The 25,281-nt window shown below is 38.8% G+C and overlaps 1 protein-coding gene across 5 annotated transcripts in view; it reads right to left on the bottom strand.

Moving 5' to 3' along the window:
• B3GNTL1 (UDP-GlcNAc:betaGal beta-1,3-N-acetylglucosaminyltransferase like 1) overlaps positions 1-25,281 on the bottom strand; it is a 117,405-nt gene that overhangs the window by 24,037 nt on the left and 68,087 nt on the right. For all 5 annotated transcript variants that reach the window (XM_061376974.1, XM_061376973.1, XM_061376975.1 and 2 more), the window contains one exon: positions 7,159-7,254. In XM_061376974.1, coding sequence (XP_061232958.1) covers positions 7,159-7,254 — 96 coding nt within the window. The remainder of the gene's footprint in view (positions 1-7,158; positions 7,255-25,281) is intronic.

Here is a 25,281-nt window from a genome sequence, read left to right as displayed (position 1 = left end):
CCCCATTACCACAACTTCTGAGTTTCTTCCATAATTAAGAAAAGGAGATTCTCCAATTAAAATGCTGGAGACAAAATCCCTCTGTGGTTCCCTCTGGCCTTCTCGTTACCAGAGCAATACAATTCAAGACTGTTCCTCATACCCACACCAGACTGAGCAGCCGAGGGGGTCTGGGGAAGGGAGGAGTAATGAGACCAAGAAAGCTTCGAACCCTGGAAAACAAACCTGAAACACTCAATTGAACATATGTATTTTGGGAGAAATTAGAACCAAATCAAGCTCTGTACTTTGCAGCCCCAGACTTTACTACATGATAGATTGATTTAAGATACTGAATTGGGCCACATTCCCAGATTCTGAATACCATGGATCCTGATATGACTGCTTGCAAAGGGCAGGGTATCTCTAGCTATCGGTTGTCTTTGTAGATACTGGTCTGACTTCCAGATTAAGAGCTGCAATGCAGAAGCAAACTTTTGGAGAACCTTATAAAACTTGTGCTTTGTATGAACCTACTTGGAAAGCCACAGAAGAAATCTGGGGGAAGCTGGAGGGGCAGACAGCAACCACAGTCACTGAGAACACAAAAACACCACAAACTCAAATTCTTTCCATTTATCTTGCAGCCCTTTCTTATTTTGGTCTTTTTCTTATTCTGGACTTCAACAGAAATACTGAGAGTCTGCAACAAAGTTTAAACCTTTTCTCTCACATTAGACTGTGAGAGGCAGGGCAGAAATTCTGTAGCACATATCAGCTACTGCAGTAGTCATATTTTGATTCAGATATATTATTATATCACATCCATATGTGCAATTCATTTTCTTTTGGATAACCATTTACATTATTCAAGAAAACCATCAGCAAGTATATTAGTAAAGAGAGTTACAGCAGCAGAGGTCTTTCAAAATGCTGTTTGTTTCTGAGTGCATTTTTGCTTTCCATCAGCCAGCAGAAATCCTTTCAAATGCAGTCTGCTCACCCCCAGGAAGGAGCAGGTGCCTTGTACTGCTCAGCAGTGGCCTCTCGCATTACAAAGGAGCAGCCCTGCCATGCATTTTTCAGGGGAGGGAAGATGTTGACTGTGTTATAGATCCTGCAGGGATGGGACTTCCTACAGCTCTTGAGCGTGTAAGTTTGTTGCAATACAAGAGTTTCTTCCCAATTGAGACGTATTATTGGATCCAGATAGCATTTTAGACACCAGGAATCTTTGCCAAACAACACAATTTTCAAAGAAAAAGCTGTTTAGCCACTAAAGGGATAATTTAATGCATTTTGGGAAAATTAATATCCATAGCTGAAAACACCAATTTAACAAGGCAGCATTTCAGCAACAGGCTACTACACAAACAGTTTCAATGTTAATAAATACAAATTGCACAGCTTACATGTTACTGGACTATATACACAATTTTCCACGTTACAAGCAAAAGCCAACCCTAGATGATCTGCAGCACTAAAGGAGAAACTCACTGGCCTGCTTCACTCAAGGGTGTGATCATAAGCTGCTGATTGCAGTTCCTGGTGAAAATCACTGCTGGTTCTAACCAGCATGCACAAAATGAACATCCACTTCAACACTAAATAAGTGAAGGATTTATGATTACTCAGTATTTTGGGCAGGTATCACTCGCTGTACTGATGGTTAATGTACTGATTAATGTACATTAATCCTGCATACACAATGGCTGTCAAACAGAATCTACCTTGAATCAGAGTAGTTCCTTGTTCATGGACCAAACTAAATAATGCATTATTCTTCTCTTGTCATCTTCTCACTGCTTTCCATTTCTCACTCTTAGCAGATGGCTGTGCATGAAACACTACTCCAACTGCAGCATCCTCAACATACATACCTGACAAGGAGATGCAAGCCACCTACCACTACAACAAGTAATTCTGGCTACAGCTTTTGGAGCTGCACCATCAGTAACGGCGAGGAACATCAGTAGGGATAAAGATACTAAGCAATTTTTGGAGGACTTTTAATGACAGTGGTCTTCTGTGCAATGCTGTAACACCTGGTGAGAGATCATGTTGTAGCTGTGGGACAACCAACAGTAACTACTGCAGAAGTCTATTTTTTTGGGTCACCAGAACGGAATTTATTATTAGGCTGTACAGGCATTAGCACAGTGCAAGAGCTGCCTTTTAATGCTAAACCTAATACAAGAGATTGGTTATGCCACAGAACAGAACCAATCTGTTCCAACTTCCTCACCCATTGCTCTCCTCTCCATTCAGGCTTCTCTCACTCATCTCTGACATGTGCTCTTCCCCTGCCCTCTTCTTGCTGACAGGCCCTGTAGGAGGGCAGATCCTTGTGAGCAAAAAAATCAGTGGAGATTCAGCCAGTGGAGATTTCACTCTAACTAGAGAAAGTGGGAAATCAAAAACTGAATCAAGAATACGTGCATTTATAACAAAAAGCGATGACAAACAAGACAAGGGGAGTAAATCTACCTACACATGAAAAAATTTCCCTTTAGTTTGGGAAAGCTGAGCCCCTCCTCTTGATCACAGGCATCAAGGAAAACTGGGCTATAACTTGGCATAATTTGGAAACCAGACAGTGACATCAGGATAAGTGTTGGGTAGAATAAGCCACACTGTTTTAACTCCTCAGAGGAGCCTAAAATTGGTGAATGGAAAGAAAATCAGAAAGGAAGCAACTTTTGATTCCATACTAACTCATACCTTACAGGACTTTGAAACAGTTTGTTTATATTTTTTGAACCAACTCATTTCATACTGCATATTTTAGAATATCCATTAAAAAAAGATTAAAATGTCAGTATTAATATTATGCTAAAGTTGCATAAAAAGGGAGATCAGATGGTGTATATTACAACATCTAAGATTGAACAGGAAAAAAGTTCTAAACTCAGGGTCATTTAGCAACAAAGCAGACATGTTGACTAAAGAAATCAAAGTACTTCTTTTTAAATACATATGCCAACATCTGCCCAGCAGCATTTCCTCAGAGCCTTGAGCTAAATCCTACAGAAATAACACATACAGAGGGGTTGGTTGCGTGGAAGTGAACACAGACACCCTATGTAAAAGGAAGTACTCCTGCCTCAGAAACAAATGCTATTCTGGCAGGCATTGAACTCTCACTCATCAGCAAACATGGTTCAGTGTGCTGCTCATGGGGAACAGCTACTAAGCTGCTGAACCTAAAAGTAAGAAAGAAATTCCTCTCCAGTTTAAATGTAAAGGTGAAAAAATACAGGAACTAAAGTAATTTATCAAGAATCATCCACTCTTTGGTCTTTCCCTAAAGACAAGTCTTATATTAAATGTCAATCATATTTTCTTTGGTAATGAACACCACCACACTGAAGTTATGAACTGAAATACTCGCTAGTTTAACTTCCTTTAGGATAGTCACCAGAGGTATGCAAGCAGACTAATCACAAGCTAACTCCATAGATATTAATAGCTTCTTTGCAGGGTTATCCAACATATTTTAAAGACTCTTTGTACAGATGTCACTTCATTTTTTTTTTTGGTTCCCATCCAAATTATGTCTTTACATCATTTTGCCTTGATTGCAAGACCTGAAGCCTGTAACATTTCTTTCGTTGTTTGGGAAATGACAGGTTAGAGGAAATTCCAAAGATTGCTTTCATCCAAACGTATTGTCACAGAGAAATTCAGTTAAACAATGATGACAGTGAAGTCAAATGGAAGGGAGGTGGTAAATTCTAAATGGTTTTTAATAACAGACTAGCAGAAAAATGTCATTAGACAAGAGAAATAGGGTGGATTTTCAAATAGCTTATAAAGTGTAATTAATCATTGCCTCTACCACTCTTTCCTTTTCACATCAAATACTGATCTCTGTTCAGCCTTAACTATACCAAAGCTAAAACACTAGTGCCTGTGTTTCATCCAGATTTTTCCCCAGAGCACCTTGATAGGTTATTTGACAGACTGACTGTAATTTTAATTCATATTCTAAGAAAACAAATTCCTACTTAGCCTTTTACCTTTCAGGCAGTATTGTAACTGCTTGCCTTTCTGGAGGGAATGACATTTGTGTGCTCTGGCAGAGAAGAATGGAAAAATCCATTAGTTAGCACCTACTAACCTAGCAAAGTTATTTTAGAGCTTTGCAGCATGGGCTACTGTCTTCTGTGCACCAATGGATATTTTGCACCAATGGATATTTTGACACCTCCCCAATCTGTGCTTTTTGTGACCATTTAATCACAAAAATAGATCAAAATTGAGCTCCAGACACTGGCTGGAGCCACAGTTTGTATTCAGAAAGGTCAGTAGCTTATAATACACTAATCCAGCCTGGGCTCTTTATCTGAATCAGTTGCTACTTCTTTCAATGAGGACGCACTGCATTCTTCATCTGAATCAGCTGGACAACAGGAAGATTATTTCTCATCAGTTTCCTAAAAAATTAAGTCAGAAATAGGCTCCTGTGACTCTCCTCCTAGCACTGGGTACTATTTAAAAGTTACTTTATAGGCTTGTGCCCATTTCTATTGTATTATCTTCATCTCAGTTAAGCACTTCTGCTTTAATTCTCATGTATCGGCAGTTGTATAAATAAAACCTCTACTATTTTAGTTAATCAATGCATAAAGCAAACCTGTCAGGTTCTTAGCCACCATTTATGAAGATACTATTTAGGATTTGGCTTGGACATTGCCACAGTGATTACACAAAAGGAACACGTTTCCAGCAACTGAAGATCTTGACCAGAAAGAACTTTATTTCCAAAACCATTTTGTATATATTTGTTAAAAATCTGTTTCATGTAAAGCCTGGATGGAGATACATGCAAACGTGCACACCTACCTGCAGGAAAAAAAGGATTACATCATGGCTTATATATTTCTATTCTATCAGTCCATCCATACTACTAACATAAACATCAAATCACAATTTCTTCCATGGAAGAATTATCCTCCTTTTGTCCTAAGCACTGAAATATGAAGAACAGGTGTTTGGATTTAATTCCAAATGAGAAATGCAGCTTTTTGGCATGGAAACAGCTTAGCAAATGGAGAAGGCTGAAATGTGGAGATTTGTTGGCCTGTTTCTGTGTTTACTTGCAGCAATAAGACACTTACAGGTCACTCTGTTAAATCCTAACCAATAGTGGAGATGGAAGTGATCACATTAACATAGTCAGATCATGGGTCAGGTCAGAACATACACACACAGGTAAGATCCTCAGGAGTCTCAGTATTAGTTTATAACAGCTCTGATGATACACAGAGAAAAATCTTTGCTTGCCTCAAAGGAATTCTTTTCAAATTAAAATGAATGAGTTAGATCAATGCTAAATATGGTGATAAATGCTGAAAGAGTTAGGACTTGATTTTGCATCCCCTAAACCCACACAGGACAAAGGTTTGACTTCATTGCTTTGTTAAGATCTGTCATCAACCCTGTCCACAGGGTACTTTCTGAAGGTCCTCTGTATCAGCCAGTTTGAGTATTGATATGCTGGACACTTCACAACAGGGACAAACAAAAAGTTCAACTCATCACTGGTAATTTTTAAAACTAGAAGCCACACCATGCATTGTGGCTGAAAAATCATTAGGATTAAGACTCTTCAGTGAAGAACCTGTACCGATACAGCACAACAAAAAAAACCCCACAAAAATCAGGACAAAGAGAAAAAACCCCAAACCTAAAAGCACAGAACAATAGCCTCTTTAACTTAACATCTTGAACTACGAATTGGAATGGTGTTCAATTGTTGTTACTGTGTTTTAGTCTTCTTGCTTTCTTCTTTGAGCTTAATAACAATGCTCAAGAAGTCAAATGTTCTTCAGAGGGTGAAAATACAGTAAGTAATAATAATAAAAAGGAAATAAAGAGCATGGGTCAGTGGATGTGGATTGTATTGGGAGCCAGGCACCATTCCCACCTCGTTCCACTCACCTACCCTGCAATGAAGGACAAATCTTTTCACTGCTCTAAACAACTCTGTTCTCTGTCTGCTGCCTTCTGGAACCATGTTTTTGTTGGCAGCCCAAAGAACAATATTTTTATATCCTCATGCATACATATATACATGTGTAGGTATGTTTGTGTGTATATATACACACTGCATGGCACAGGAGGGCTTCATTTAGAGGCTATAAAAAGAATAATAATCATAATCTGTTGTAGCTGAAATAATAACATAGGAAATAGTGTTAGCAGAGGTTTTTTTTTAGACTAGAATTGCTATTAAAATGAAAGCATTTCCATTCTACTCCTAAAATCCCACTAAAACCATGGGAAGCAAAACCTTTCAGGTCCAAAACACACATAATGGATCCAAATGTGTCTGAATTAGGTCTCTTTGCCAACATACTTGTAGTAATACCACAATAAGTACCACCAACAGGCATCCCTGGATTTTATTTCATAAAGATGCTGATGAGCCTGAAACAACCAAATGGAACTCATACAGGAAACTTTTAGATCAAAAGAACACCTAACTATTCATGCAGGAATACTTCTCTGATAACAGTTGTTTAATTTGTAACCTCTCAGTCCTGATCCTTGAGGAAAAGCTACTTAACATCCTAAAAGGCTAAGCCTTAGAACTCAGATTGACAACTGGATGCAAGACAAGTGGATAAAGATTTAGTAGTTTTACGGCACTTTGTGACCTTTCCTCCTCCCTTCTTTCTTCATCTTAGGGACATACATTTTTCCCCCTAGGACAATGTATTACCATCTTTTTGCCATCCTGCACCTTTCTTCCCTTCCAGTCTCTTTCCCCAAATCTACCTTACTTTTCAGAGATGGTTCATTTGGTTCATAATGAAACCATGAAATCTTGAGCTTTCAGATCTATTGCATCTATTTCAGGGACTGAAGAGGAGCTTGAATGTCTGAGTCCTCCTTTAAGTTTTCCAGGTATGCCGACACGTCTACCAAAGGTGTTAGCTCTGCAGCCCACCCCAGTTGTGTCTTTCAATCACCAGAGTTGCCCCAAACCAACTGCACTTGTTTGTTGTTGTTCTTTTTTAAAAGAAAGGTATATGGTATAACTCTGATTTTTTCAGACCTCAGTTTTTACCTATACCCCCTTTGCCTAGTGCTTCTTAGTAATAAGTTTAGGGCTTTCAGAGGCTGGTGACCAAAGAGATGATTCCTGGATTATGTATCATCCATAGCACTCACCTTTCCACCCTCATCAAATTTTCCCAGATGAAAAAACCATTCTCGAGAACAGAACCAGGTTGGCATGATCACAGTAGGTCCATGGGAGGTAAACACCTAGGGAAAAGGGAGAAAAAGCCAGTATTAGTTACCAGACTGTCAAAATCCAACATCTGTTGGGGAACAAAGTAGACTTACTACATTCACCTGAAATCCTGACAATACTCATGCCTAAACTTAATCTTCAGCAATATTAAGAACTGAGAAACTCAAGTGCTTAAAATTTAGCATGTGCTTAGTGTTTAAACTGTGGTGTCACAGCCAAGAGATTAGTCAACTTCCAGCTTCATTAGACAGAAGGAAGTTTTTCCCTGTGAGGGTGCTGAGGCGCTGGCACAGGATGCCCAGAGAAGCTGTGGCTGCCCCATCCCTGGCAGTGTTCAAGGCCAGGTTGGACACAGGGGCTTGGAGCAAGCTGCTCTAGTGGAAGGTGTCCCTGCCCGTGGCAGGGGTTGGAGCTGGGTGATTTTTAAGGTCCCTGCAAACCCGAACAATTCTATGATTAACATTCCATAACCTTCTCTTCTATCCTAGGTTGCAGCACATGCAGAATACTTCAAACTTTATTTCAGATTTAGAGAATTATACTGGAAATGACCTTCTATTAATAATGGCAATATTGATATTGAAGTCAATGAATTAAGAAGAATCTTAAAAAGGTAAAGTTCTTAAGCTTAACCCAGATGAATCTCAAGCTCCCCTTCCAACCTGGTTTTCTACGATTCCTTATACATTTATTGAATAGGGACTTTCACTGATCTTTTATTTCTGCCAAAGACACTTAAAATCTTAATCAACGTCAGCCAAGTAAGATGCAATTGGATTTAAACATTATGGATTTGCTTGCTACCCAGTGGTACCTACCTTAAAAGGTTGTTGGAAAGAAAATGCTGTAGGGACTGAAAAGGGAGATGCTATTAATTACATTCCCTTGACTAGTGACAGCTAAGAACTACACAAACTGGTCTTTGCAGCTTTAAGCAAACGTGTTGTAAACACAACTGTGAAATGAACCAGAATCTGGATTAGGGAAGGTAAACTGGTTCTTTCTTTTGTTCTCAGATGAAGTATCTGGCCAAACAAGAGACTGAACTTGTCAAACAGAATGTGTGCAGTTAAGCCAGGAGACTGCCTGCTTCCAAGAACTACAGAGGAAATAAAGAGCTTCTGCCTCCATGAAGGCAGAAGAAACCTCACAATTACTGCCATCCTCCAAACACTAATGAACACATTCATCTTACGAGCAGGTGAATTCATACCATGCTCTGGTGGTAATATTAATATTCCTGTACAGTTGGCATTTTTAAACATCAGCACATGAATGTACATTTTGACATGTGCATCCAAGCATTTACATTTTAAAGATGCTCCTCTTGACTTTAACCTGGGATAGAAATCCTTACATTCTTCTTATGCCTGGTAACTTCCATTTCCACAGATAAACGTGGATTTAAAACCCAGATTTTACACACCCAGTTCTATACAGACCAACCCTCCAAAAAAAAGGGATTAAAAATGTAATCAAAACAGAACAATGATCTACTCCCACTTATTGCAGGAACCATCCGATCAGACACAGGCATCCATGTTAGGGTGAAGACACTGCATGCTAACCCCTGGAACATAATGATAGGACTTCCCTGTCCGTAAAGCACCCCTTGGGTGACCCATCTTGACACAGACACTTAAGTTTCAGGCAGTTGTATTTAGTCAGAAGAATCCAGTCACTTAATGGCTACCATTAACACACTAGCAGCTTGAGCATAACTGAAATAACACTAGATTCAGAGGTGCTAAATGTCAAAATCACCCCCCCCCAAAGTCAGTGGGAGCTGAAAGAGACAAAAAACCAACCCAGAAAATCAGAGCAAACATGATTACTCAGCACATGGTTATTAGCTCCACACTAATTACAAGGCTGATTGAGTACGGCCTGAACCAAACAATGACCAAACAGTAATCCCAAAAGAAAACAACAGTAGAAAGAAAAGCGAGACTGGAATGCATTGCATTGAACCTCATTTCTGAATGAAAGAATCTTCAAAAGAAAAGTCTTGAGCCTATTGGCATAAGTAAAATGCATTTGGAGGGGCTAGAACGCTATTCCTCAGTGCAGCCAGGTTCAGAGAACAAAAATGCACTTAAAGATGTAGCTCAGTGTAATTGGTCACGCTCACATGTAATGAGCATATATCCCAAATATCTTATATAATCTCTGTTCCACTGATTTATGTACTTAGGCTAAACCAAAGAGAAGAAATTTCAAACACTAAGAAAAGAAAAAAAGCCCATCAAAATGGCACTTCTGTTAACACAGATGATGATATGGTTATGAAAATTATGTATCAGACTCTCACACACTGCATAGGTTGATGACTTTTCCCAATTCAGTGTTCTATGGCTCACTGTCCCCTCCAGAAGATACTAGAGGGGAATCACACAGCCAAAACTGAGACTGATGATGACACACATGACTTCAGGGTCTTGTAATTCCAGAAAGACTTTGAACCTGGAACATAGCACCTATTAAGAGTCAATGAGTTGGTAAATGAGCTTATTCTAGATAAATAAGTATAATGCAATTCATAATAAACCTCAGGATATTTAAATCAGTGCTTCAAATGGACAATTTCATGGTGCCTTGTCCCTTGCTATGGGATATTAATAGAAACATCTGTGAAGCTGAAATTCTTTTTTCCTTTGTTAGCATAGTTTCCAGCTGGATCTGCTCCCTGATCCAAGTAACCACAAATACACTGGTGTTACCACAATGGAGGAGGTAGGAAAACAGGGCACCAAACACAGAGAAAACAGCAAGAGTGTTCTTTCAGCGGCAGTACAGATAATTCATAAATAATCTTTGACCTAATAGGGGAATTGTATGCTCAAAGTCTAGGTTTACAGTACCTCTATTAATTTAAGAGCTCTCCCACTCATCCTGCCTCTGGCTGTGCACCCCAGTCACTTATAACAGCACTGGCACTCACCTGACCCCATGATCCGCTGGATCAGAGCACTACAGCAGGAAGAAAGCTATTAATTTATTTTAGTGTTACTTTCCTATAGCCTCACTTCTCTGAATCAGTTCAGTGTGGGGTCAGACTAGCAATACTGCTGACATACTGGAGGGGGAATGAACAAGCTTTAGAGAGGAAAACAAGACCTGCCTTTTTGGTCATTGCCCTGTTAATCAGTCCAGCTGTGACATAAAACTGTACCCTCTGTCTGAACGCTTCTACTGATGGGAGGAGAACTGGCTGAGGAAAAACAGTGAACTCCTAAGAACTGCGCTGAAACACTGCGAACACCTGCCAAACTTCTGAAAACCGCCTTCAGGAGCTCCTGAAACTTCATCTTCAAGAGAAAGAAAAATAACTTCAACCTCTGCAGTTTGGAAAGTCTAGATTGCAGCTTGGTTTAGTCAGATGGGAAAGTCTCCTCTGGGTTTCTTTTTTGCCTCTTCCTGTCATACACTCTTGCCAAGTTGTTAAAAAATGGTTGAACTGGCTTAGTCTGTGATTAAAACTGCAACTTCATGCTTTGTGAGATCGCCACTCCAGATTTCATCCATACATCTTACAGATTGCATGGAGTGGAACAAGAGAAACAAAAAGGACATGCTAGTCTTAGTCTGAAAATCAATCAAAAGCAGAATATGAATTATGATGCAGCTCCATAACTGCTATGTTTAGTTTGCTTGGAAAGGTTCTCCAGCTCTGCCTAACGAATGTCCTGTATCACCTTGGAACCTCTGGGGGTTTTCAATCCTACTCGGGGCATTAATTCAGCATACTGGAAAGCAGCTTAGACCTGCAAACCTTTCACACACAGCTCTATTGGAAGAGTAATGCTTAATAATAACTGTTATTAATTACAGTACAGTATAGGCTGTAAAGATTATCTAAATATAATCTAGTTGAATGAAACCAACTTGTTAAAAACTAACTACAGAGCTTACAGATGAATGTATAGATCTGTTCAGGTTCAGAATTCCTGAAGAACACACTGTTATCATAACCAAATCGGAATCCATCTTCATCAGACCTAGGTGATGGAGCCAGGCTGCTATTTCAGGACTGCAGTTGTTACATTATTTGGAACTTTTATTGTGATCTGGTTTTATTCCAAGGATCAAGTAGCAAGTAACTGAAACTGATTTACTCTGGTTTGTTCTTACTAACTGTTTGGCTATTGAATTACATTCAACTATTACGGAGGTTCTCTGAAAATAAATCTAGAGAATATAAAGAGTTGATAAAATGACTTTCCTTTGTTGTGTTCCAAAGCTGTCAACAGCACATGTAATTCTGGTCCCCACTGATGCTCACTTCAGATCATGTCAACATTCAATACCAAATGTAAGTTCCAATACTGACAAAGGCACTTATGTGTTTATAGTAACTCTTCAAGGAAAGTTTTATTTCCTGAAGCAGCAAATCAAAAAATCTAACAGCCATGTGCCAAAAGAATACATGCAGATGGTGAAACAACCTTACCACACTATGTCATGCGGAGTACAGAGGGGAAACCAGGCAGCTCACCAGAGCAATACAGTTAATCAAGGGCCTAGACTGCTTTCCAATGTAACAAGCTAATTCCCCAAAACACATTACACATTTCATTCTACTCATGCTATAGCAGTTACGAAAAATAAATCCACACAGTTCAAGGGTTGGAAACAATCTCCCATGTTATGATAAATAAAGCTTTCCTATACACAGGCTAACACATTAACATGTTAGAGAAAAACCGCATGGTGAGGGCCACAGGGATTTTGTGAGCTGCAGGCAGACCACAGGCTAAAGGACACAACTACACATTAAAGGACACGATTACACATTAAAACATCAGTGCATTAATTCAGCAGGGAATGTACCAGGCCCTCATTACTAAAGATAACCAGGCTTACATCCAGAATCAGGTGTCTCTTAGCGTGACAGAAGAGGCATGGAAGGTAGGCAACAGAAGAATCCTTACCCTCCTTCAAAGGAAGTCTTAGTATTAAAAGAAAAAAGACCCCCAAAAGTTCAATAAAGCTTGTTATAATCCTAAGGAACCTCAACACCCAATCTGGGATGGATTACATTCAGTTAGTTTATATTGTACTGTGCTAGTTTACCCCTTCATATGCCTATATAAATAATTGCCTGTATCACCTAATCATTGCTTGCTTTGCCATTAGCTGAAAATCCTTGCTCTGAAGAAGCTGGGATCTGGCACAGCAAAAAGTACATTTCAGATACAAGACATGCCACAACCCTCCATACTGAAGGCTGATACATACATTGTAATTCCAGTACAGGCTTGACAAAAAAAATCATCATTACTTCACCTTCACAATCTCAAACTCTACTTAGCAACACAACCAATGAAAAAGAACCAAGAGTCCTGAGAATTGCTAATGCCAGTGAATGCAGTGAGCATTCAGCACCTCCAAGAAGGTATCCCAGTCCTGCTCCTGGAAAATTTATGACCTGCAGCTCCCCACGATTTCCTCAGGATCTGAAGCCATAATGAAGCTGAAATGTTTCAGTTTGCTGGAAACAGACTCTTTGCAAGAAGGGAACCAAGGAGAGCAGCTGTAAGATGCTGCTTCCAAAGTTGCTGCATCTGGTTTTCTGGCTAGTGTTTCCTATCACTGCTTGAAGGGACATAGATTGTTAATCTTCTGTAACAACTAACTTGAGCTAGTTCCCTTTTCAGTATAGAACTGGAGAGTAGAAGCACTGCACTGCAGAGATGTTCATTTACACCCAGAACAATCCCTTCCAATGTTTCAAAACTTAACTGAGGTTCAAATTACGATATGATTTTAAAAACAAAAAAGTCATTAAAAGGTGATAAAAGTTAAATGGTCTCTGTCTCTTTGGTCCATCTTCCATGCAAATACAGTCCAATAATCTATGTTTGATACTTTTACCTACACAGCCTCTGTATGCCTGACAGTTCACTGTTTTGAAATGTATGTAAAAAGCCTTAAGCCTATTCAAAGGTGCAGCCAGTCAATAATATAGTATCGAATACTCATGAAACAAAAGTATTACATGATTTATGGGGTGCCAGAAATATACATAAATATATAAAAAAGACTGCATTCAAAGTCAATAAAATCCTAGTTATAGGCTAGATAATTACACCTGAAAGTGTTCATTTCCATACACAGGCTGTTTCCTGAAAGCCCAAAGGTTAAACAAGATATAAACGTTATTACATGAAAGCTGGTGTTTGCTTTCTGTTTTATCTTTTTATGCAGATTGAGAAGAGAAACTGTTCATTTAAACATTTATGGCATATTTCAATACTTTCTAAAGCATACCTAAACCTCGATGGACACTGCATAAATCTCTTAAAAGTCCCTGCTCCCCACTTCCCTCCATCCCAACACTTCCAGTTCTCCCAGCGGTAATGGGAGGAAAGCTGGGACAGCAGGACTCCTGGGCGGAAAACACTGAGTTTGCTTGACCTGCTGTAACAAACATCCTTGTTCCTCACAGTTTGTTACACTCTTTGTGCTTGTCATTAAGCCATTCACTTCAAGAAAAACACGCTGATCCTCCTTGCAGCTATTTGACCATCACACTAAAACACAAAACTCTATTTTTTATATACTTTTTTAATATTCAAGCTCTGCACTGCTGGATGTGAAGCCATCATCCCAAATGAGTTAAGAGTGTGTCTATTAACACAGCATCACCTCCTCCTGACATCTCCAGCTACAACAGAGCGCCATGCAGAATGACATGCAGGGTAAAGCCTGCTTATGTCAGGCTGCACCCAACCCACCTTTTCTTTCTTTAATCTGCTGCTGAAAGGAAATCTGTTTACAAGTTTTCTAAAGGTAAATATATTAACTTTAGGTTTATAGTCTAATACATATGTATTGAATTAGCTGTGGGTTTGCTTTATGTGAACCAGCCCATGCCAGCCTCATTGTGCTGGATAATTGAGAGCTGACTATACTGCTGAATATCTCTTTTTCGTAGTTGAATGCTCCTACTAAAACCCAATAGCAAGCACCATTCTTATAGTCTTTTTTTCAGAGCTTTTATCTACTAATGACGATGAATTAACCTACTGCTCAAACTGAAAGAATAGATGCATGCAAAGGGAATAGCCTGTATGATTATAGCATGTCTTACATCTTTTTTTCTTGTCTGTAAGCTGCTAAAAGTGGTCTTTGTAACATCCATGCCTTAACAAGTCTCTCTTAATTCTTGGAGAGTTTCCAGTATTTAAAGAGTCAAGTATTTACAATGGAAGAATTACTCCATCCAGTAAAATGAAGCACTCGGTACCAAGAGGTTGGCTACTTGGCTTGCTGTTCATGCTGAGCTTCTACCACGAAAGAAAGAAAACACTCTGTTAAAGTCATATTAGCAGATACAGAGTTGTGATTAGAGCAAACAAATCTGCCGTAATAAATCTTAAAAATGATCTTTCCAACTGACTTTGGACATGTAATTTACCTTTTTTGCAAGGTGAAGAATGAATAGGTCTTTTAGATTTTGAGACAATATCAAAATGAATGGAATGAAACTGAAATATTCTAAGTCATTACAACAACAAAGCATGTATTTACACTAGTAAAGAGGAAAACAAATTCACATAAAAAGCAACACGCGAAACTTATCCAAGTATCATCTTCTAAAATGAATGTTCAATTGGTATGTGAATAAACCTCCTGGCAAATCTTAACTTCAGCAACTTTTAAAGTGCAGGTATTTTGAGGGAGAAACGTGAAATATTTTTGAGTGCTCAGGTTTATCCAAAAGCATGGTCCAGCTTACTCAATACAGCTCCCTGATACTCCTTCTCAAGCGAATGCTCACATTCTAAAGGTTGCATGCAGCTTGGAAGTGGGAGACGTATGAACCTCAGTGAATGAAAGAAATACGAGCATCTTCTAAAGCAAGCACAGAATTGTAAGCAAGGAGATCACTTCTGAATTTGAAAGGTACAGCTGTGTGCTAATGTACATGCAAAAGGAAAAACAGTAAATATTCATGCAAACTTGCTGTATTTATTTCAATACAAATGGCATCTTTTGTATAGTTTTTCTCCTCTATGGACTTCAAACATTTAGAGCAGGCAAAAAGAGAAAACTTAGATCAGATCTTAGGCTACAGATTCTGTTTATTTGATTAACAACTACAGTAGTGGAATAGTGGAATCAAAGCAAACTTTAAGTCTCTACCATCATATCACAAGTGTTTGGGGGTATCAAAGCACCAAATGCATGCGAGTCCCTCAGAGTGTCTGATTTGCATTCTCTATCACTGTTTTCTTTTACTCGCCTTCTGCACACTGTTGCTAATCTTTTACCCCACAATACACTTTCTTATAACTATAAGGAGAAAATAAAAAACCCCAAACTGTACCTCAGCACAACTTTTTCCACACATACATTCTGGTAACGAAAGGGACATAAATGTCAACGACCCCATGACATTTTCCAACAGCTTGCAGCAGACAAACCTGGAACAACCTCTACGAATCCTGAGAATACGCAGAAATAAAAATTAAGTGCCCATCAATTTGTAAAAGGCTGAGAAAAAACAGAGCTGAGAGCACTACAAAGCCTTCCCTCCTATCTGCATTCTCTCGTTTCAGCCTCCCTAATATCTTGTGGACGGGTTTATATGTGGGATTTGATTTTGTAGGTTCTTTCACTGCCTCCCAGCCAACAATCCGATCAACATTTCCTTTTATTTGTGACTGCTCACTCTATAACCAAAACTCTCATTGCATGGGTAGTTTGAAGGTCGCATCCTAGCTCTGAAATTGGACTCTAAGTATGCATCACTCCTGACATTTATTCCTATGTTAAATTCTGCCTGTACTTGGCATTCCCTGTCACTGGTTTGAATTAGATGCTATTCAATCTAGCCAGCATGTTGAAAATACTTTCAAAGGTCTCAAGAATTCAGTGATAAGAAAGAAGGCAATAAACAGCTTCAGATCTTCCACGTGGAAACTGGCATGAAGTAGTTCAGAGCACCTACGCTCCAATTAGAACAACACAGATCAACAAGCAAGGATTAGGGCCCAGATTCATCCCGAATCAGAGATGTATAAGCAAGCAGCCCAGGCAACCTGGGTCCTCTCTGCCATAAAGGATTTCTACCACAGGGCAACTCATCTAAGATCTCTGTTGCCATCTCTGATCAATATAGTAGAGCTCCTAGAGAATGAGGCTTCAAAATTCACTACTTCACCTTTAAACGGGTGAATATCTGCCTAAGTCTCACATAGCCAAGAATCATTCCTATAGACTACTGTAATTATCCTCACAATGATTAAATGAATTTCTGTAATAATAAATTATCTCTAAAAATCTCTTCAGTACGTGAATCTGATAATAAGCAAAGCACAGCTAAAATGTTCAAAGAATTACAAGGAAGTAATTTCTGCTGCGCATATAAAAACAAGATATTTTACATTATTTTTAATACCTTTTTCTTATCCTGTCCTGCAGAAATATTTACTCCTAAAGGATTGTAGACATGTACTATCTGCCACTCCGCATCATTAGTAAATAGCAAGGGCATTGTAGAAGCACGGCAGCAAAAAGCATCTTGCTCTAATTTCAAAGACAAAAATATTAATAACAATCTAAACAAGGCAAGTGAGTCCAAAAAGAAAATGTTGATTTTTCAGCTGCCAAAATGCTGAAGAAACAGATGCAAGGATTGCACTTTATGTCATTTAAAATCTGAGAACAGAACAGCAGTTCTGCCTATACTGAAAACCAAATACGGTTGTAGCACCAGCTGGGAAGGATCCACCAAGCAGCTCCTGTTATTAATATCTTTGAACATTCCATGGGTCACTCAACATAAACACCTTTGTTTGTTACACACATCCTGCTAAAAATGATTATGATTTAAATGGGGTTTCAAGTCTTTGAACTAAGAGTTCTGAGATAAGATAGTGTAAAACACAAACGCACAGTAACAATGGAACTTAAAAATACGATGTTTAAAAATACTTAATAATCAGATTTTCCCTATTACTTTGCAAAATTTAGATAAAATCTTTGTTCATTTTCCCAAAACTCCACGAAATTGGTAACACGAACTTTGCACATGCTACTTGTAAAACAAACCAAACACATCAACTTTCAGCAAAGCTTTCTCTATGCTTTTTTTTTCTAATAGCTGTTGATACAAACCATCATGAATGTTGGTTCTTTTCTATAGTAAACATCTTTTCTATAGTAAGGGAAGCCACCAGTTTGGACATTCCTATAGAGAACAGCAAGCCTCTGCTAGCATGGATGGAACTTTCAGTGTTGCAGCCTGAGCAAATGAAGAGTTTCCCTGCAGCAAACACATCACAGTGACAAATTGCTCTATCACTGATGATCAAGTACAATGCCAGCAGAACAAAAAAATTAAGAACACGAGCATTAATCAGATCTCCCAATAAAGCTTTATCCCACTTTGATTTGTATTAAGCAGAATCAAGACATCAACAATACTTACTCCTGTATCTTACAGTTACTATTCTTCATATTTATGGCATTAAAACATTCTGACTCACAACTACTATTCTGACCCTAGACATCCACCAGAATCTATGAGAAATAAAGTTTCTAATTAACAACAAAGACGATTTCTAAACCTGAAGCTCCAAATCCTGAGCAAGATGAAAAAGTAGGCACATTTCTAGAGCCAAGGCACCTCTGTCCTGCAGCATTCCCATGATATATGTGGCTACAGTTCCTTATGGCCAGCATAGGCAATTCTGCCTGTTCTGAATCCAGCTCAGGAACACCTCCACCCTCCCCTGCATTGCATAGGAAACTCAGCAAATGTAACACCCTGGGAATCAGATTCCAGTGTTTGGTTTAATAATATCCAACATAATCACTATGACATCTTTTGGGAAGTGGGATCTCTGCCCTGTTCAAAACTGCACTATTTCACAGGGAAATCGTATGTGATAATAAATTCTAGGACCAGCAGGATCCACATCTTAGAGTAATAAAGTCTAAGCTCCAAAATCAGCATAACCTCCGAAATAAACTTGTAAATCTTGATTCAGGAAAACACTGCTTTAGTGGCATACACGTAGGCAAGCTGCATGGGTTTAAATATTTAGCTAGGTTGTGACACTCCTGAACAGCAATTTTTCCACACATGCCCATGTGTTATTCTGCCCCAGCAAAATTCTTTGGGGATTGGAAGGAGAAAAAGGCAGCTTTTCAAAGAGAAAATGGGTCTTGAAAAACATGCTAATTCCTCTATAAAAGCTACACTTATGTTGTGAAGGTTGGTCACACCATCTCTACTAGCCAAATGTCATCTTTCTTAATCTGAATTCAGCAAGAGAACTTGCACGATGTGATCCTCCAAAACCAGCTGAAGCATTTTAGCCACACACCCAGTTTCATGATAATAAACATGTTCTTCCCCTTTCAAAAACCCCCCTTCCAATACTGCCAAAAGACCATAAAACTAATGACGTATAATACCTTGAGGACTTGTTATTCTGGCATACTTCAACTAACACCCTGTGAAAAATGACGGCAACAGTGGACCTATGAAATACAGCCCCTGTCAGTGCAGTAACTGGTTACTGAGGTACCAGCCCAGGAAGAAAGGGAACTCCAACAGCAGTTTTCTTGACTCAATCCTTCAAATATCATTGCTAAATGTGCAAAAAATCCCCAACTGGCCAGTCTTCCAGCTTGCTAATGAAAATGAAGAGAAGCCACCAGCTATTTAAAGCTCACAGAACATGAAAATATGTCCTGTTCAGTTGGAAATTTTCCATGTATTTTCCTACTTCACTGAAACGTGAGAAAACTTCATTCTAAGTACAGAATACGGGGCTTTATGTTACTGCTGCTATTTGTACTGTACAACAGCCATGGAGGATGAGGAAAGAAAATACCCTCCAGCCTGAGAAAAACCTCCCTTTAATAGATGTACCAGAGGAAATGAGGGGAGTTCACTTACCTTAATCCACACACATGCTTTTTGGTTGCTTCCCTGCACCAGGTGTGCCAAGGTTTTAGCACTGAAGCAAGTGTGATACTTCAAGCACTTTAATTTGAATTAGGTTGTTTATAATAACCTCTTCCTTTCATTTCTCAGAACTTCTCACATGTTTCATACCATACAATACTACTACATTTATACCAACTGCCACTTAGAGAAGACATAAACCAGGTTTATATACAGTATCTGCAAAATGTAAAGTTAAAAAGTGACACGAAGCGGCTGTGCAGTGCTTTATGTTAAATGGAAGATGTTTCTGTTTCCACTTATCAGTGGAAATACAGACTATCTTCACTGACTTCAGGAGAACTACTGCATCCAGTACATAAACTGGATGTTTATACCTTCTGATCCATAATAGACTTTGACATACCTACAAGATCACTCACACAGACATGAGCTCTCTCACAAAGCAGAGATGTGTTCAGGCGTAGTGCCATGCCAAGCCTGGACATAGGCCTTCCCATTGGATCAACATTAATTCATCATTACTTTAACCTGGGATAAATCTCATCAGCATCAAATGTGCCAGCATACGCAGAAGAAAAGGTATTTCTGCTGATTTATGAAGCTTTCTAAAATGGCCTGTCCAAACATCACGTCATCTGGAAATCAAGAGCATATCTGCAATTTTTCAAGGAAGTATTATGTACGTTTTAAAGTACAGCTGCAAACAAAACCTCCTATTTTCATACACACAGAGGAAACCAGAATAGGCTATTCCAGTTAGAAGGGATGTACAATGATCATCTAGTCCAACTACCCAACCAATTCAAGTTAAAGCATGCTATTGAGGGCATTGTCCAAATACCTTTTAAACCCTGCCAGGCTTGGGACATGAACCACCTCTCTAGGAAGCCTGCTCAAAACAGACACCACCAAAAGATCACTGCATGGGTTTCACTCAGCCTTTTTGATATTTCTGTGACAGGCTGAGCTTATTCTCACTTTCCAAGCTGTAAAGTTTCCAACTTAGAAGCTATCACTCCAGATGCATTTCTGACTATCCTTTCCCTTAGCATTTCCCCTACTAATTCCACTGGCCCTTGCTGGCCACCCCAGTCCACCCCATCATCTTCTCTGAAGTGCCTGCCCCCTCATCAACCCCACCATGGGATTGCCAGTGGGATGGCAGCAGACAGTAGTTTGCTGTTCAAGTCACTCGAATTCAACTACTCCTTCTTATGCTTCAAACTGTCATTAAACGAAGGAAGGGTGTTTCCAGGTTTATTTTAGGGAATACAAAACAAACAAGCTGTTCTTTGAAGAGAAAGAGTAGGAAAATTACAAAGTTTTCAAGAAAAGAAAAAAGAAACCAAAACAAAAGAGGAATAAAAGGAAGAAAAAAAAAAAAGGAGAAAACTTGAAGCTTATGCTGTCACAGATGTTCTGCTCCTTGCATTCTGTTTAAATATTTTTCAGCCTAACAGTCAAACAGTTCAATATAACATCATGCATATGCTGTGCAGCAACTATCAGACCTGGACCAGCTTATTCCTGCTGCAGCACGAGACCTATCACCTCTTCACACGAACTGAAATAAAGAAACAAAGGGAACTTTAAAGATCAGTGCCCTGATAAATGATTCAAAGGTCATCCTTTCTTTTGCTACATCTTAGAAAGCCTATGGTATCTTCTGGTAACAAAATGCTCATTATAGCTCAGAGAAAATAGTATATTTAGGATCCAAGTATTTTTGGCAGAAGTACACCAATACAAACTTTAATGCTATGGAATTAGTTAACAGATTTCTCTTTTAAATAAGAAGATACTGACCTTGAGGTATTAGCTTATCTTTTGAGCCACACAAAAGACTACAAGGATAGCTATGAGTGATTCAAATCAATTTACTCAAAAGCCACCACGCTTTAGTCCTCAAACCCATGTATTTCCCAGTGATGACACTTAATAGAAACTACAAATCACTCCAGCTTCAGTAGTCGTTTCTGAGGAATGAACCTCAATGTTTATTGCACTAAACTAAATATTGCAAGTCAGAAGTACTATCAGAGAAGAATGGGTACATAGAAACATGTTCCTCTTGGACTGTTGTGCTTTAACTGATGTTATTCTCACAAGTTTTGCAACATTTAAGATCTCAAATGAAGTTTGCTCAGTGATGAACACTGACACAAAGGTTTGCTTTTTAAGCATACTTCATGCATTTCACTCCCTTCCTTTATAAAAGAAAGAAAACAACTGTGTCAGTGTTCTTATGTTCTTTTTGTTTCAATCAAACTGTACATAGTTTTGATATCGTCTTAGTGTTTCGCTAACTTTTCCAGTCTTATCACCTGTTGTCACATTAGTCTCATCCTAAGTTGTTTGAGACATAATTTCTTAACTTACTAAAAATAAGGTAGTTGGTATTCTCCAATTCAAAGGGATTTCTCATTCAGCAGCTGCAATCAGAAGACATCCTTAGCACTGCAGCACCTTCCCAACTCCAACAATGATTTTAAATGTCAATATTTAAAAGACCAACAGAACAAAAGATTATATGCAATATACTAATACCTATACACCTCTGCTGAAAGATGCTGTGTTTTTAAGCATCTGACTCTACAAGTGAAGAAACAGAATTTGCGCAAATCAAGTTACTTGAAACTTCAGAGCTAACCCTTTATTGATGCGTGAAGACCAGAAGGAACCTTGTTTTATTCAACTTACTGATGCTACAGTGCTCTATTCACCTAGCTGAAAGTCTGAATTGACTTGCAGATTTGTTACACTAATGGCACATGCAAAAGAAAGAACATAGGTTGACCTTAAGTCCCCAGAAAGATGATGAAAAACTCATGGCTCAAGATAAAGGCAGTTTAATGAAGAACAGCAATGTCTAGATGCTTTGTGGCCAGTGGGCCACAGAAGACACATCGGCTGCTTAAGAAGTCAAATGCCTTAATAACAAATGTCCCAGCTTTTATTGCCTAACAGACATTGTACCATAGGAATGTTCTTTTGGTCAGGTAGGGTCACCTGCTCTGGCTCTGTCCCCTGCCAACCTCTTACCCATTTCTCCATGGGGGGGAAAAATGAAGTTGCAGAGACAGCCTTGATGCTTTCCATCAGCAAAATCAAGCAACCTCCTTACGTTGCTGTGCTTCTGCAGATTTGAAGTTATTTTGTTTGTAGCCAATACCAGTGAAGCAAACCATGAGGTTTTTAAATGTTTCTCTAAAAATTAAAAGCTTAGCCCCATAGTTAGCCTTTAGTTAAGAGGAATAAATAGCTTCCTCTAGATTGAGCAAAGGCAGAATGTGGTGCTAAAATCTCAACTAAGTAACTCAAGATATGATGACAGATCACAAGTTTGTAAGGAGAAAATTCTTTACTTAAAGGCTCTTGGAATTTGGAGATTTATGTCACCCTTGGGCATTTCTCTCTTGGCCTCAAAATAAAAAAGAAATTGTTAACACAATCCTCTGATCAAAGAGCATCACTAGGAAACAGAATAAAAATTCTCCTTTTTCTGTTGGAAAAGGTAAAACATCAGTGTCCTCTGGGGAAAAAAAGGCAAAATAATCACAAGTAGAATTATGAAAGAAAGACTCAAAGATAAAGGACGATTAAACCCCAGCTCTGCTGTAAGATGCCCTGCCAGCCCCTTGTGCAGGCACTCCCCATCAAAAATGCTCAGGCACCGTTCAGGTTAAGGCTGCTGAACTCTCTCTTGAGGTGACAACAGTATGGACCTGCGAGCAGAACCACCAAAGTTCCATTCAAGTCTCACTATGGAATAGGTAACTGAAGCAATACAAGGAGAGAGGAGAGAAACTGAGGGGTGTGGTGTGGTGTGTGCAGTGGAAATGAAAGCATCCTGTGAAAACCCTTAGGCAGGGCTCAAAAGCTGCAGATAAGACTGCAAGCAGTAAGCGAAGAAACTGCTTATCTTTGCTTCCTTTAAGCTGTATTCAGAAAAAGGGGAGATTTGCATGGGCAGAGCAGCTAGACTATGACAAGAAATATCTCCTGCTTTCATCAGCTTGCCTCACAACAGAATCAACTCACAGGACCCCAAAGTCTGCCTGTCTACTCAAAGAGGTCATGTTGTTTTTAAGGCTAATACCTTTCAACGGTTTCCAACACATCTCATAACTCCATGGTTGAGTCTAATTCACATGAAGTCATCTTAAAGAAAAACAAAAGTAACATGATATACCAATCTATTTTAGAAATGTCTGCATTTACAGACTAAAACATATGGATTTGGTTTTGATTTTATCTACATAATTTTATTGATGAGCTTCCTAAATCAGCCCACATCAACCAGATATCTGTAAATTAATTTTAATACTTTTCCTCACTATTTGCTGTAAAGGCTGTTGGAATATATCACAAACATCTTTTAGATTTAGAAATTTCATACGATACACAAACCATGGAGGGAATAACTGCAATCATTAATGCAAAATTACTTCCTTGCTATTAACATTTACTTTTTATCTCTGCAAGTTTCTGATTCACAGAAAGCAGAAGCAAAGGATGAGCAAGGCAAACAGTCAAGTTTTATTTGTCTTTCCATAAGCACTGCTTCTCAGTGACATCTGCCTGAAGGCTTAGCCCAGTATACAACACATTCCTAGTAAGAGGAATCGAGACACTGGTCTGATAGAAAGGGTCACAGTAGCAACTTATGAAGAGAACCCAGGGGATGCACTTGCATAGTATATATATTTGGCATATACCAAAATAAATCCAACCAAACATAAAGCTTGTTCACAGTTACGCCTCATTTCAGATTTGAATATAGACCACATGTTTGAGGATTAAGCTGGTGAACCCAATCTGTCTCTTCCAGGAAGCAGTAATGTAACAATTGGGCTATAGAACTGTCAATTATTTCATACGGACCAGCTGTGCATGAAGCATGTTGTGCTCCAAAACACAGACCCTTACTACAGGAAGATGATCTTCTGTAACAAGAGCCTTAAACTCAAAGCATGCCCATGTGTAACTGAGACAGTGGCCTTTCCACAGGAGGAGAAAGCCTACACACATCAATAGTGCAAAGAGGACACCCACTACACCTCAGAGTTCTTCCAGTTTGAGGTGGACTTCAAATACCCCTCTTTTCATTAAAACTTCATCTACTGCATGTGTCTTTTTTTTAATCAGATTGTATAGGAAATAAACTAAAACAAAGGGAAACTGCACTTACACTTTCTCCACCTCTTTTATTCCTGGCCAAATTACATTTCACTATACAGCAAGAAGACCTCTATGGAGAGAACAGCCTGCCAAATTCTAGAATTACAGGTTAAAAACCAGACACGAGCCAAATGAGCAGCACAGGATCCATAAATCTCAGGCAACACTAAATTGAACTGAGGCTTATTTTTCCCTTTGATCTCACTCAGCAGATTAACCAGGCTTTGCCAGCGATCAGTACCTAATGCTCTGAAAAAGGACACACAGAACAGCTGACAGGTTTTATAATTCATTTCCAATACTTACGCATTTTTTTCAACTCTTTTCAAGAGCTGATACTTGCACATGACTTCAGAGGTATACAGAAAAGATGGATAGTAAATCCTGATAGGGAAAAGGCCCCTATTGCTTCTTGTCTTGCACTTCTAAGAAAGTAAATGTTAATGTTATGAGTTATGTTAATGACTTATGTTAGTAAGTCATACATGTATAAGTCATATATGTTAGTATAATCATATGCTTTGTGAAAAGCTTCCAGGTAATAATGGCTGAAGCAAGAGCCACATTCTTGCTTACATGGGCCCTTCTTTTTCCTTTAGAAGACTAACTTACAGACTAAGAAAATCAGGTTGTTAAATGAACTACAAAAGTCAATGAAGTCCCACCTATGAATAGGAATGAAGTGGAAGAAACAATCACTGGTACAATTCACACAGACAAAGAAAACATGAGCCACAAAGTTACTAAAAAAATGTCTCTTTTAAACAATCAGAAGTCTCTTATTTTTGGATGCACATAGCTTTTCACTATTTGAGGGTTTCCCCTGTATAAACTTGTTTTATGTGACCATATTACAAGAGCAGGATACAGCTCCTTCAATCTTGTTACAACTGTACAAGAAAAAGTCTCCTGCAATGGAGAACTCAAT

Source organism: Neopsephotus bourkii, unplaced genomic scaffold (assembly GCF_033783945.1).
Source record: "Neopsephotus bourkii isolate Nb327-2 ecotype Australia unplaced genomic scaffold, CSIRO-AGI_Nbou_v1 NB_1749, whole genome shotgun sequence".
NCBI classification, from domain to species: Eukaryota; Metazoa; Chordata; class Aves; order Psittaciformes; family Psittacidae; genus Neopsephotus; species Neopsephotus bourkii.
Note: the sequence above shows the minus strand (reverse complement) of the source record. Positions and strands in the feature narration are given on the sequence as shown.